Source organism: Dreissena polymorpha, chromosome 11 (genome assembly GCF_020536995.1).
Source record: "Dreissena polymorpha isolate Duluth1 chromosome 11, UMN_Dpol_1.0, whole genome shotgun sequence".
Taxonomy (NCBI): Eukaryota; Metazoa; Mollusca; class Bivalvia; order Myida; family Dreissenidae; genus Dreissena; species Dreissena polymorpha.
This window is the reverse complement of record NC_068365.1, coordinates 47810868-47826045: the sequence shown is the minus strand read 5'-3', so window position 1 is coordinate 47826045 and position 15178 is coordinate 47810868. Positions and strand designations below refer to the sequence as shown.

The following is a 15178-nucleotide window of genomic DNA, read 5'->3' as shown; positions in this document are numbered from 1 at the left end:
AAACAACAACATTTTATTATACTTTTCCAAAAACAAGAGACACATGTGATGTGTTGGCATAAAGGTGGGTGTTCTAAACTTTGTTTTCTTCTGTTCAAATATTCTGGGATCTTTGCACTGATTGTAGGTTCCCAGCAAAACCGGCTTGTTCAGTTAGTGAGCCAGAAACAGCCCTTTTCCACAAGTTCAAAAACAACATGTTGCTTAAATTTCTAATTCTATTAAAACAGTATGTCGAATAAACATTCAAATGGAAAAGTTCACTGAAGTTCAACTTTAAGTCTGTTTTAATTTCACAAGCGATACTTGACTCTGCAGGTTACTTATTCTGTTCCTAGTAATTAAAGTAGATGAAGTAGATAATTCAAATTGAAGGAGTTCCAAACTGATCTTCATCTATCTTGAATTAACAAATTTCTTAATTATGCTGCTATTTCTAAATGTGACACTTTCTTAAAAATATGCTTAGTGCTAAAATAAGTATAAATTATTATTACCAGGGTGACAGACTCATAAAGCAGTAGAAATTAATTTTCAGAGTGCTGATAAGACATGAGCAGCATCCAATCAGGCTAGATAGCTATTGGACAATATAGCATTTATACTGTATCTTCTACTTAAGTTAACTTTAACTGGCTGAGGTTCCATTTTAGGGGAATTCTTAATTTGTTTGATTGATAGGAGTTGTGTGTGTTTGAAATGGCAAACTGACATTTTAATAAAATGCTTTTAGGTAAAATAATAAAAATCATAGAAGAACCGCTAGATAATCCAAGTGATAATATTTACATGGGACTAGCACAGAAATGCACCAAAGTATCACAGTAAATCAATAACATATACTTACACATGACATTTACTTCTGTAAAGTGTATTTCTTTGAACATGTTCAAGAACGTGTTCTTGGCATTCAGGTCAGCCAGTGATATGAACTGCAATATAGCCTGCGATAGAAACATGTTCATTGCACTCTCCAGTTAAAACTGTATCCATTTGATCTGTCGTCGATGAACAATTTGCACAGTAGTTAATGTAGTAGGCTTATTAGTTTAATGTATAAGATAAAGAATTCAATATTCAGAGGTGCATTAGCATTCATATAAGTGATCATATAGTTTAATAAAATGAATGGTTAATTTGTTATTTATAAAAATGTAATACTTATATTTGTATTATTAATTTCAAGTTTACCACAGTGGATCTGCGTGCAAGGGAAAAGTATTATCTATTCAGCTGCAGCAAGCTGTTTCATTTCATTTGACAATGACAACCTTGGCTACTGTTGAAGGGTGCGGACGACAGTCTGGTAAAGGTGTGGTGGGTGACGGACAGTCGACTGAAGGCCACACTGAGAGGACATGGTGCTGAGATCACGGACATGGCCATCAACTTCGAGAACACGTTGCTGGCCTCGGGAAGCTGTGATAGGACTATACGAGTGTGGTGTTTGAAGTCAAAAGCACCGGCAGCCATCTTGCAGGGTCATACGGGCATGATTACGTCAGTACAGGTAGGTCATAGCGTTATTTGCTTTATTGATGAGGGCCTTGTGGAATTCGACAAAGATGATCAAGCTGAATAAATTGTTTAGTATTGACAAGTTTTATCTTAAAAGGACGAGTGAATTTTCTAAAAGCGCTTGTCCTACAGGACTGCACAGGCTAATCTGAGACAACACTTTATGCACATGCATTAAACCCTGTTTTCCCAATCATATCTATTGTTATCGGCAACTTGACTCTGGTATTTTGCTACAGTTCTCACCAATGGTTCATGGAACCAGACGTTACCTAGCCTCGACCGGTGGAGATGCCTGTGTCTGCTTCTGGGAGTGGAATACTGAGGACAACAGCTTCAAGTACATCTTATGATTTCTGTGTTAAAAATGAATAACTCAATTTATATTGATGTGCTGGGCATTAATATTCAATTCCCCCCCCCCCCCAACAAATGACTGATAACAATTTCTTATTAGATAAATGATTGATCGGAATATAATTAATTGTCACCCTATTCCTATCACTAAATAAAAATATATCACTTATTATTAGGTATACTGGTCTACCAATTATAGAGATTTACAGTAGCTTGGCAGATGTATGCTTGGAATTTTTAGAAGCTGGACTAAAACTGTGGGTAGCCCCCAGGCTTCAGGCTATGTATTTGTCCGACACTGGCTTTCATGAATGGCAAATGTCTCTGTTGAATTCAAATAAGTGTTCTAATAATTCATGACAAATTATCAGCTGGCAATTGTTAAGATCACAAAGAATTAAATTATTTCTAACATGTGTACACATTTCCACAAAATACAATATTACCTCATTCACATATTTTATTAGTAGGATTGTGCAAGTACAAAGTCCTATTTCATTGATTTCAGTGTCCGCCCTGTGAAGTATGTTGAGAAATCCCGTGCAGGTGCTCAGGTATTGTGCTCATCATTCAGCCCTGGAGGGATGTTCTTTGCCGCCGGAAGCACAGACAATGTGATCCGGATGTACCACTTCCACGCTGGATATCCGGAAAAAATTGGGGAGCTTGAGAAACATACAGTACGTGTACATAGGCTTCATAGTGCTATTATTGAGAGTAGGCACTTTTACATTCTCGATTTCATGTGTGTTTTTCTATAACTTATTTGAGTTACTGTTATGCAAATGTTATTACACTAACTGCCATTTTGTTCCGTCGGCTTTGATTACATAACTTGTGACAAGGCTTTCAAGCGATTTGAAAATCCTGGTTGTAAGATTTCGGTTTGGCTAGCCTTTGGGCAGCATCAAACAAGGGGTTTCCTGTCAATAGCTTTAGTTTGCATCAACTTATCTTGATGAAATTTGGAATATAGAAAGCTTAATGGAGACCTAAAATGGCATTGTATTTGGTGCTTGTTTCAGCCTATTTATAATTTACCTTTCATGTGGTACTGCACATTCCATATTTGTCATTCTGTTTTAGGATCGGGTCGATTCCATATGCTACGCCAACAATGATGCGAGATTCCTTAGTGGAAGCAAAGATGGCACAGCACGAATATGGAAGTTTGAACGCAATGAGTGGAGAAATATTGTCTTGGACATGAATGTCAAACTTCCAAAAAAGTATGTGATATGCTTTTGTTACCTCATCTGCTTTTAAGCTTTTGCTAAATTCTTTAACTCCAACAACCAGTAGCTGTGTGTGTGTGTGTTTGGGGGGGGGGCTTTATCGGAATGACTCCGTCCCATGAGTCCGTTGGCCCTCCAGTCTTTTTGGTCTGTCCCTTTTTTCTCACACTCTAACCTCCACATTGAATGCAACTTTAAACAAATGTTCAGCTGTGTAAAACTGTGCTACACACTCAAGATCGAAGTGTCAACATTCATGATCGAGGTCAAACAATCAAGGTCAAAAGTAAAGTTACAGCACTTAATTGTCATAATAGGTTTGTCCTCTCAATAACTTCACCATGCTTTGAAGGATTGTTAAATGATGTTTACATATCAGATGGTATTTTGCACACTAGAACCACATGGCTGCCTTTAAGGTTAATGTCATACTTAATGTCAAAATAAGAACTTTATTGGCAAAACGTGGTTGTCTGCTCTATGACTTCATCATGTATTGAAGGATTTTATCTTAGTGTGGCACAAATGTTAACCAATATGACATGGCGTCTAACGAGCAAGAACCATGCAGCTACTCTTAATGTCAAGGTCAACTATCCAAATAACTTGTCAAAAAATAGGGCTTGTCTACGCTATAACTTCAAGAACTTGTCCGCAGGCCCTCTGAAGAAGATGATGAGAAGAAGCGTAAGGCTCGCACTCGTAACCATGACAACGGGACTGCCATGCTCCAGAAACTGCGAGTAACCATGGTAGGCTGGAACAGTGACGATAACCTCGTGATCACCGCAGTCAACGACCACTTGATCAAAATCTGGTGCTCGTACACTGGACAGCTGATTCATGAACTCAGGGTGAGTTATTGTACAAATGAACTTGTTATGCCCTTCATTAAAAGGTATAAATGGGTTAATAAAATATATATTTTATATATCATGCTGCATACATGTAATAATGTGGTCAGATAAAACAAAGGGCATAACAGGGTCTAAGGGTTCATTTAAGTCTAATTAGAGCACTGAGCGAGGTTTTTATGCCCCTGGTAGGGTGGCATATAGCAATTGAACCGTCCGTCTGTCTGTCTGTCTGTCTGTCTGTCTGTCTGTCTGTTCGTCCGTCCAAAAACTTTAACATTGGCCATAACTTAAACAATATTGAAGATAGCAACTTGATATTTGGCATGCATCTGTATCTCATGGAGCTGCACATTTTGAGTGGTGAAAGGTCAAGGTCATCCTTCAAGGTCAAAAGTAAAAAAATACAATCCAAGGGAAGTAATAAGCTTTAAAAGGGAGATAATTTCTAAACCTGCCAATTGATATATAAAGTGGCGCAATAGGGGGCATTGTGTTTCTGACAAACACATCACTTGTTTATTAAGTAGGCTAATTCGCATTACTGAAATTTGTTGAATTTATAAAATGTCGACTGATGATTGTAGCCACGTTATGGGAAAACTGCGTTAAAAGCGTTGTCTTAGATAAGCATTGCAGTCTGCACAGGCTAATCAGGGACGACGCTTTCCTCTTTTATGGATATTTTTATATGAAGGTATTTTGGTCTTAACAGAAATCCATTGTATGTGGAAAGTGTTTTTCCTGATTAGCTTGTGTGGACTGCACTGGCTAATATGTGACAACACTCTAGGAACATGCATTAAGCCCATCTTTCCCAGAATGCTACTTATTCTATCGTTGTCTGGTGTACCTAGGGCCATGATGACGAGGTGTTTGTGTTGGAGGCATGTGACTCTGACCCCAGAATCCTGCTCAGTGCTGGCCATGATGGCAACATCATCATCTGGGACATCATCAAGGGCATACAAGTCAAGCAGTTCTTTAACCAGGTAAGAATTCACACCGAATGTTTACAAATTATTGACTTTGGGAAAAGGGGGCTTAATGCATGCATGTAAAGTTTTTTCTCAGATAAGCCTCTGCAGTTCGCACAGGCTGATCAGAGTTGTCACTTTCTGCTTATATGGAAATTTTTTGTTCAAAGGAAGTCTACTAAACAAAAATACAGTACAGTCAGAAAATGTCTTCCATGATAAGCTGCATGCATTAAGCCCACTGAGTGCAGATCAAATGTTTTACTCCTTGTATGAGCACAGTGGTCCATGTTTTACTTTTGTGCCTTAGTGAACTCAAATAATAATGTCTTACGTTTGTTTAAAGGTAGAAAGTTAATATTATTGAACAGAAAAAGATTCATTTGGAAGGTAGGAGTTTGGGTCATACCTATGGTAGTTTGCACATTAAGGAGATGTTTGTCTTTCAGATTGAAGGGCAGGGCCATGGAGCCGTGTTTGACTGTAAGCTCTCCAAAGATGGCTGCAGTTTCATAGCTACCGACTCTCATGGTCACCTGATGGTGTACGGACACAGCGGCAGTGAGAAATACTCCAAGGTTATCTTGTTGTCTTGTTGTGCAGAACTATCAAAATATGGTTGAATGTTATCACTTTTTAGCGCTTACAAACTGAGAATCAGTGATTGCTGCTAGAAGGTTCAAGTTATTATCCCCCGCCAGAGGCGGAGGGATATTGTTTTGGCGTTGTCCGTCCGTCTGGCTGTCCGTCCGTCCGGCACTTTTGTGTCCGGAGCCATATCTTGGAAGTTCTTTGATGGATTTCATTTAAACTTGGTATGAGTATATATATGCATAAGAGGATGATGCACGCCAAATGGCATTGTACCCCATCTGTTAAAAACAGACTTATGGCCCTTTGTATCTTGAAAAAATGCTTTTTAGTGTCCGGAGCCATATCTTGGAAGTTCTTTGGCGGATTTCATTGAAACTTGGTATGAGTATATATATGCATAAGAGGATGATGCACGCCAAATGGCATTGTACCCCATCTGTTAAAAACAGACTTATGGCCCTTTGTATCTTGAAAAAATGCTTTTTAGTGTCCGGAGCCATATCTTGGAAGTTCTTTGGCGGATTTCATTGAAACTTGGTATGAGTATATATATGCATAAGAGGATGATGCACGCCAAATGGCATTGTACACCATCTGTTAAAAACAGACTTATGGCCCTTTGTATCTTGAAAAAATGCTTTTTACTATAGGCACTTTTGTGTCCGGAGCCATATCTTGGAAGTGCTTTGGCGGATTTCATTTAAACTTGGTATGAGTATATATATGCATAAGAGGATAATGCACGCCAAATGGCATTGTACACCATCTGTTAAAAACAGACTTATGGCCCTTAGTATCTTGAAAAAATGCTTTTTACTATAGACATTTATGTCCGGAGCCATATCTTGGAAGTGCTTTGGGGGATTTCTTTGAAACTTGGTATGAATATAACCTTCCTTTGTCTTAGTTTTGTGTTACTGTCCTCCGTCCGTCCATCTATCATTATGTTCATCCGTCCAATTTGCACCCATCCTCAAACAAAGCATATGTTGCGGGGGATACCTTGGGCCTTTCAGGCCCTCTTGTCAGTATATGTTTAACTATAATTGCGTATGGAATGCTAACATAAAATAATGTAAAAACATAGTTCATGCAATGGGAAGGTTCAATGTCTTGAATGGTTTTGTTTAAAGGTATTATCTCATTGTATATTTATACCCACACAAACGAAGTTTAGGGGTTATATAGGAGTGAGCTTGTCTGTCGGTCCGTATTTAGTGTCGGCTCTCTAATTCAAGTTGTTTTTATCCGATCTTCACCAAACTTGGTCAGATGTTGTATCTAGATGATGTCTAGCTCAAGTTCGAATATGGGTCATGTCGGGTCAAAAACTAGGTCACAGGTCACTTAGTGCGTTTTAAACATTCAACATGGTGTACGCTCTCTAATTCTAGTAGTTTTCATCCGAGCTTCACCACACTTGGTCAGAAGTTGTATCTAGATGATGTGTAGGTAATGTTTGAACATAGGCCATGCTGGGTCAAAAACAAGGTCAAGGGGTCACTTAGTGCATTTCAATGGCAAACAAACAGTTGATATTCCCTATTCCCTGCCTCCTTTACACACCTCTTTCCCACTGTTCCCCTCAGATTCCCCACGACGTGTTCTTCCACACGGACTACCGGCCGCTGATGCGCGACTCCAACCACTACGTTCTGGATGAGCAGACCCAGCAGGCCCCTCATCTGATGCCCCCGCCCTTTCTGGTGGACCTGGACGGGAACCCCTACCCGCCCGCCCTTCAGCGCCTGGTTCCCGGGCGAGAGGCGTGCAAGGAGGAGCAGCTCATACCCGAGTTCCATGTCAATGAGGAAGGTATTTTAAATTTTTTAGGTGTTTTTCTTTTGTTGACTGTCAGAAAGTTTGCTCAGTGGTTGGTATTCTTCAGACTGTGGAAAGAAAAATTGTTGATGGTAAGAACGTTTCTTACAGATGACAGTCTGTTCAGGTTTTGTGCTGTTTGCTGCTCATCAGTTTCTAAGGGTTGGAAATGAAGCCTTTAAAACTTGAATAACGTAAGAGAAGTCTTTAATTATATTAAACTTTCTAAGGGACCACAAATATGACAAAATACGTATAATACGTGTTAAGGGTTAATGTACAGATTTGGTAATCATTAAGCTGATGCAACTTTAGTTTAAATTTTGTTTGTTTTTGATGTACAGGTATACATGGTATACAGGTTACAAACATAGAATGTTTTCTGACCCCTTACCATTCCTTCTGCAGGTGAGCAGGAGGTGGCGGGAGATCGCGTCATAGAACAGCCCGTAGAAGATCCTCCAGCTGCAGCCCCCAATGCGATTGTAAATGTCCCGGAGCCGGATCCAGTGAGTGGCGAAATTCAGCCGGGGATCAGACCAAGCATTGACGAGATGATAGAGCAGTTACAGCGAGAGCAGGACCAGCGTCTTGCATCCCAGGGGCAGGCCCCTATAGGCTCCCCTCCACACCCAGGGCCCCTTCCTCAACTGGGGTCTCCACGACCCAGGCCTGGACCTTCCAGGTCGATTTCAGGTAAGTTATACACAATTATATGGGTTTGATCATATCATTTTGAGTTCAATTCTGAAAGGTGATGGTTTAAGTTTTTTATTTTTTTCATATAGAAAGTTTTACTCATTATTCATGCAAAATCATACAGTATTGCAAGACAAATGGTATGTGAATTATTATTTTTTCTTTATCCATCATTATCTGTTTTGATTTTAGCTCACCTGAGCACAACGTGCTCATGGTGAGCTTTTGAGATCACCTTTTGTGCGTTGTGCGGTGTCAACATTTGCCTTGTTATATCTCTAGAGGCCACATTTATTGTCCAATCTTCATGAAATTTAGTCAGAAGGTTGGTCTCAATAATATCTTGGATGAGTTCGAAAATGGGTACATTTGCTTGAAAAACATGGCCGTAAGGGGGCGGGGCAGTATTCCTTATATGGCTATATTAAAATCTTGTTAACACTCTAGAGGCCACATTTATAGTCGGATCTTCATGAAATTTGGTCAGAAGATTCATCCCAATAATATCTTGGAAGAGTTAAAAAATGATGCCGGTTGGTTGAAAAACATGGCCACCACAGGGGCGGGGAATTTTTCCTTATATGGCTATAGAAAAACCTTGTTAACACTCGAGAGGTCACATTTATTTTCCGATCGTCATGAAACTTTGTCAGAAGATTGTTCCCAATGATATCTTGGATAAGTTCGAAAATGGTTTGGGTTGCTTAAAAATCATGGCCACCAGGGGCCGGGTATTTTTCCTTATATGGCTCTATATGGCTATAGTAAAATCTTGTTAACGCTCTAGAGGCCATATTTATTGTCTAATCTTCATGAAATTTGGTCAGAAGATTGGTCTCAATGATATCTTGTATAAGTTTGAAAATAATTATGTTTGCTTAAAAAACATGGCTTCCAAGGGGTGGGGCATTTTTCTTTATATGGCTATAGTAAAATCTTGTTAACACTCTTGAGGCCACATTTACTGTCCGATCTTCATGAAACTAGGTCAGAAGATTTATCCCGATAATATCTTGGACGAGTTCAAAAATGAAGCCAGTTTGTTGAAAAACATGGCTGCCAGTGGGCGGGGCGTTTTTCGTTATATGGCTATAGTAAATCCTTGTTAACACTCTAGATGTTCATGAAACTTGGTCAGAAGATTTGTCCCAATATATCTTGTTATATAATCTCAGGTGAGCAACTTTGGGCCTTTCAGGCCTTCTTGTTTGCTATTTTGACTGAATGTGTTATTGCAGGTTTAATAATTATCGCTTTTGATTATTTGTAGATCATCATTGTATACAATTCCTTCTAGCAAAGTCTTAACTGTTATTGTAACATACGTGTGAAAGTTCAGTAAGGTGCAAGTTCAAGGTATAAAATATGTGGCATACAGAGGCTTGCAGACAAAATGTAAAGGAATTTAAAAAAAGAAATTGTAGAAAAGAACAACAAAAAACATCAATGTACTGGAAACATGTAAAATAAACATACAAGTATATGAGCTGTGCTGTGGAAAAACAGGGCTTAATGCACGTGCCTACAGTGTTGTCACAGATTAGCCTGGGAAATCCCCACTGGCTAATCAGGGACAAAACTTTCTACCATAGCTGGATTTTCCCTTTTCTTGAGATTCCTAATAATTCAGTTGCAGGCCCAAGCACTGGTGGATCTCACATGGTGGGTATGAGACGAGTGGGGGAGACAGAGGGGGTGCGTCAGTCGCTAGGCAACATCCTCCAGGTGTCCACGTCCAAGGATCTGGCAGCCATCCGTCGCAGGATTGTTGTCAGGGACCTGGATAGAGAGGTGTTAAGGTGAGTTTCCATGTGGCTGCTTATCAGGCAGGCGTTTTAATTTTTTTCAAATTTACCAATCAATTTTCAATTTATATTCACAAATTCCAGGGGCGATCTCTGACAGATACAGTGTACAATAAACAAAATGTGTTTTTCTCCGGTAAAAAACAGGTCTTGATGCATGTGCATAAAGTGTTGTCCCAGACGAGCCTGTGCAGTCTTTACAGGCTAATCAGGGACGATAATCTTTGTTTTAAGTGGATTTTTGTTAATGATAGACTTCCTTTGAAACGAAAGATTCCATTCAAGCAGAAAGTGGTGTCCTTTATTAGCCTGTGCCTAACCTTCAATGACACTTTACACACATGCATGAAGCAATATTACTAGACATATTGGTGAAACAGTGCAGGTCACACTTTCTAAATGGTTATTATAATATATTATATTCAAAGACTTGCTATTGGTCAAGTGCAGTTTTACACATATATATGCAAATTGAAACTGGTAAAAACATTTCATTCAAAATATTGCAGGTGAATCATGCTTTTTTTACATTTCAAAATTGTCTGTAAATTTAACTGTTGAACTGTTGATGGAACTGCGGCCACAAGCTGCTAAAATGCCTGATTGATTTGTGTTGAGGAGAGGAATTTGGTTGTACAATTCAAATATGTACACTGAGATTGGAATTATATGAAACAACTCAATTTTGTGATTTGATTCCATGTTGGGTGTAGGTGTAAACCCTATGCAGGTGAAAAGGTCTCTGGATTAGTGTCATCTTCATGTTATGTGGATGTACAGGCCATGTGTTCCATGTCACGTTCATCCCAAAACAATAAACACAAAAAACAACTACAAAGGTTACAAATTATTTGAAATTTGATGTGAATAGAAATGCTGTATCTAATGACGTAGATATATATTTACAAAATTTGAACCGTTACAAAAGCTTTCAAACTCTTTTTGAAGAATAAAAGCTCCATTAGAACAGAGATCAATGTATACTACCCCATTTATTGCTTATTGAAATATTGTCTTTTATGATAATAGAAAAAGTGAGAACATACGAATCGCCTTAGCTGAGCAGGAGATACGCAACTATAACATGGAGCGCCGAAAGAAGAACTTGGTATTAAAACACGAGAGCTCCGTAAGTACAGTATGGTTGGTCTCCTTGGATATGCAGCTCTCATTTCAATCATGATGATCACTTTCAGTTCTCATTGCTTCATTGTTACAATTCTGTTACTGATTTTGAAGTTACTCAGTTATGTTTAAATAAGACTTAATGATTTCAGATTATAAATTAATATTTATTTTCTCGGAAACCAATGTTGTTTATGAGTCTCTTAAGATACAATTATAGATGGTTAAAACTTGAGGCCTACGGAATTTCCCTTCCACATGTCATGACATCATTGCCTCTTTTTGCAACTGCCAGTGCAGGGTGCAGATCTTGTGCAAAAGTTGTTTATTTCTTTTCAGAACATTCACATTTGCCTTAAGTTCTTAATCACAAAGCTGTTCCTGTTTCGAACATCATAACTGCGTTTGCAGCTTTAATTCTCACTTTTGGCTCAGCTCTGTTAATTGTTTAGCAATTAGTTATTCATACTGTTTGTATGTTCTGCTTGCACCAAGCTTGAATATTGAAATTCATCTAAATCATTACTTATTTTTTCTGGCCTTAAACAATAAGCATGTTGTTGGAAACAATTAGTAATAAATTTATTTATTTTTTGCAAGTAAGTATAAGCGGCGGCGAAAAATGGGTCTTATGCCATATGATATGCAGCCAGCATAGCTCCAGACCAGCCTGCGCATCAGTGCAGTCTAGTCCAGAGCCACCCTGTCTGCTATTATGTCACACAAGGTTTAGTGGTATATGATTGGAGAGACTAACTCGAAACCAGACCTCCTGAATGTGCAGTTGGTCATGAGATATGCTGGCACATGGCATAATACCATTTTTTGCATGATGAAGCTGATATGGATGGGTAAGCTTCACTGTTTATGTAACTGACATGATTGTTGGTATAACATTACAATCAAGGAAGATTTACAACATTGAATAAATCTCTAAATGGGCATACATGTAAACATAATGATTTTTTGTCATTAAAAAAATATAACTACCCCAGTATTCCTTTTTTTATGAGACTAAGTTTCAAGCATCACCCATGTTCTATTAGAATTCATAATGTTCCCCTTATCATCTAAAAGGAAATATGTTGTAAGCTATGATAGGTATTGAGCAGCTGATCAAGTCCATGTGTTATGATAATGAGCAAAGATAGGCAGTTAGAGTGCATCTAGGGGCCATCATACTGTATGTATAGACGGTGCATGTGTATATGGTGATGGGGTCTTAGCTTGCAGTCCTTCTTGGTGTAGTGTAACCCTGTATAGTTTGTAACATCTTTTTAACAGATTTGTTTGTGAGTCGCACAGGTTTTGAAGAGTTATGATGTGATAATAAAATACAGATAAATGTGGATTGCAGGACCTATGTAGCATGTTACTGAGTTTAGTGTGCACATTGCTTGTTGTTTTGTTTAGTATATAACAATTGTTATGCTTTTCATAAAAAAAAATGCATGGTATTGTATTTATCAGTTTTCAATGGTTTGTTCAACATGCACTGAAGCCTGATTTTCACTCTGCAACTATGTATATGGGCCGTGCTCTGTGAAAAGGGGGTTTAATGAATGTGTGTAAAGCGTTGTCCCAGATTAGCCTGTGCAGTCTGCACAGGCTAATCAGGGACAACATTTTCCACTGTTATGATATTTTTCCTTTACAGAAAGTCTCTTCTTAGCAAAAATCAAGTTAAGGCCGAAAGTGTCGTCCCTGATTAGCCTGTGTGGACTGCACAGGCTAATCTGGGACCACACTTTATGCACATTCATTTAATCCCCTTTTCACAGAGCATGGCTCATATTTATTTGCACTCTTTTGTATACCATTCTTTCCCACTAACCATGCATGCCAGGGTTTTTTCTCAGCATTTTGGGAAGATAGCCCATGGCTTTGAAATTGGGAATTTTATCGGCATTTTCAAGAAATTGGGAAAATAAATTGGGATTTAAAACTACATGAAAGAGTTCAACATCTTTAATCACAAACTCCACAAACTACATCATGATCAACAGTTTTCCACATAAAAAACTCACACAAAGTCTTCAGTCACCAACTAATTTCCCTAGTTTCAACATGTTGAATATCAGTCAGCACTTTGCTTTCGGAAATCAACGATGACGATGCAAAAGAGTCACTTGTTATTAAATTACTATCATTGACAATGGAAGGAGTTTCAATGGGAGGACTTGTACTTGTTGACGATGTTTGTTTATTTAATGATGCTTGCTTAAAAAAAAACAACAGTTTTTGTTTGGCCACATTTTTGCTAAGGAATCTTTTTCAAGTAATATTTCGAATTGTGTGACATATTTGTTTTCCATTCAGCCGAATCACAAAACACTTAGATTTCATCACAAATATAATAAGCGCCTGAACAAAACAGAGAATATCGGGCACACAAATACTGCCGACGTTATCCAAATCGCGGTATAGTCTAAAAACTGTACGAGACTGGATCGGACTACGCTTTGTTAAAAATCGAAAAAGCCGATGTCATTAGCTTTTTTTCCCAATTGGGAATTTTTTAGCAAATTTTGGGAAAAAAGTATACTTTTTGCGATTGGGAATATAGCCGAATTTCGGCTATAAAATCGGGCAAAAAAAACCTGCATGCATACATGAGAATACTCATTCTGTGTTCGCTTTCATCTTTGTGTTCAGGGCTTTATGGTTCATTCATTTCACTCATCTGTTCTTGACAAAAAATCTTAATTATGGGATTTTAGAATAATATTATTAATTTTTCCATGCATCATAACATGTTTGCGATTTTGATTACAGTAATTGTTTTTAATGTTTATTTAAAAAAAACATGTTACAATGAATATATTTAAATTCTCACTGATATTTTTATGTATCAGTATGTAAGAAAAGATTTGTTAAAAAAACGTTCATGAAGATTGTAGGTTATAATTGTGGGTCATGTTTAAATTATATGAAAAGTAATTAGTAAATATAAACATAAATTAATGAGGATTAATCAGAGTAAATTTGATCATTTAAATACTTTACCAGGAACAAGGAATCTTTAAAGCAAATTTTAATCACTATAACCATGGAGTGATTACCGTGGATCATGTATGTTTCTGCTGGCAACAGGAGGAGTCAGAAGATTTTGGGATCCAGACACGCAAGAAGAAGAAGACAACGAAGCACAGCTACACGACTCGGGCCAACGCTGACGAGGACGCAGCCACCAATAGGCTCACCCAGAGGGCCCTTTATGACACAGAAGATGAAGAGGTAGTGTGCGCAAACAATTGTTCAAAACCTTATCCTAAATGGCTATATGTAAACAGCATAAAGCCAGAACAGCCTGCGAGTAACTTGCAGGCTGTTCTGGTTTTTTGCTGTTTGCTGCTCATCAGTATCTTAGCATTCTTAACTTTAACCATTTACCGCACAGATATGCATTTTGATTTTTGATGCATTTGTAGTCTCTTTAAAAATTCAAATTGATGACTTTTCTGAACAGATGTAAATTTTGCAAAGCTTCATTTCCAATCCTAAGATTCTGATTTGTAAATATGCAACTTCTGTTTGGAATTTGGGAATGATGGTTAAACAAATAACTCACATACTGAAGGATATATATTTGTTTTATTTTGTGGTGTTAAATAATGTTTCCCTTTTCCAGATTGAGGAAGGGGCATTGTCAGACAAGTGGGAGGAAGATATGCTGGATGACCCAGAGTGAGTAAAGGTCATAATATTGGTGGCATTAAAATATAAACTTTGTCAGATTTGAATGACATATACACTTCATTGGTTTTAATGTATGGTTACTTTATAAAAAAGTTTGGAACATTTTTAACTCATCTATTTTTTGAGAAAAAAAAAAGCTATTGTCATCACCTTGGCGTCGGTGTCACCGTCGCTGTCGGCGTCCGGTTAAGTTTTGCGTTTAGGTCCACTTTTCTCATAAAGTATCAATGCTATTGCATTCAAACTTAGTACACTTACTTACTATCATGAGGGGACTGGGCAGGCAAAGTTAGATAACTCTGGCGTGCATTTTGACAGAATGATGTGCCCCTTTTATACTTAGAAAATTGACAATTTTGGTTAAGTTTTGTCTTAGGTCCATTTTATTCCTTAAGTATCAAAGCTATTGCTTTCATACTTGCAACACTAGGCAAAGTTATGTTACTCTGACTGGCATTTTGACAGAATTATGTGTCCTTTTTATACTTAGAAAA

At 37.9% G+C, this 15178-nt stretch overlaps 1 protein-coding gene across 4 annotated transcripts in view; it reads left to right on the top strand.

The window, feature by feature from the left end:
- The window catches only part of LOC127851819 (bromodomain and WD repeat-containing protein 3-like), a 69126-nt gene that overhangs the window by 4121 nt on the left and 49827 nt on the right, over positions 1–15178 (top strand). For 3 of the 4 annotated variants that reach the window (XM_052385734.1, XM_052385732.1, XM_052385731.1), the window contains exons 8-20: positions 1289–1510; positions 1758–1858; positions 2384–2555; positions 2962–3104; positions 3769–3964; positions 4822–4956; positions 5391–5519; positions 7125–7350; positions 7765–8052; positions 9686–9854; positions 10890–10989; positions 14079–14222; positions 14617–14672. In XM_052385734.1, coding sequence (XP_052241694.1) covers positions 1289–1510; positions 1758–1858; positions 2384–2555; positions 2962–3104; positions 3769–3964; positions 4822–4956; positions 5391–5519; positions 7125–7350; positions 7765–8052; positions 9686–9854; positions 10890–10989; positions 14079–14222; positions 14617–14672 — 2081 coding nt within the window. The remainder of the gene's footprint in view (positions 1–1288; positions 1511–1757; positions 1859–2383; positions 2556–2961; positions 3105–3768; positions 3965–4821; positions 4957–5390; positions 5520–7124; positions 7351–7764; positions 8053–9685; positions 9855–10889; positions 10990–14078; positions 14223–14616; positions 14673–15178) is intronic. The other variant, XM_052385733.1, reaches the window with a different exon arrangement.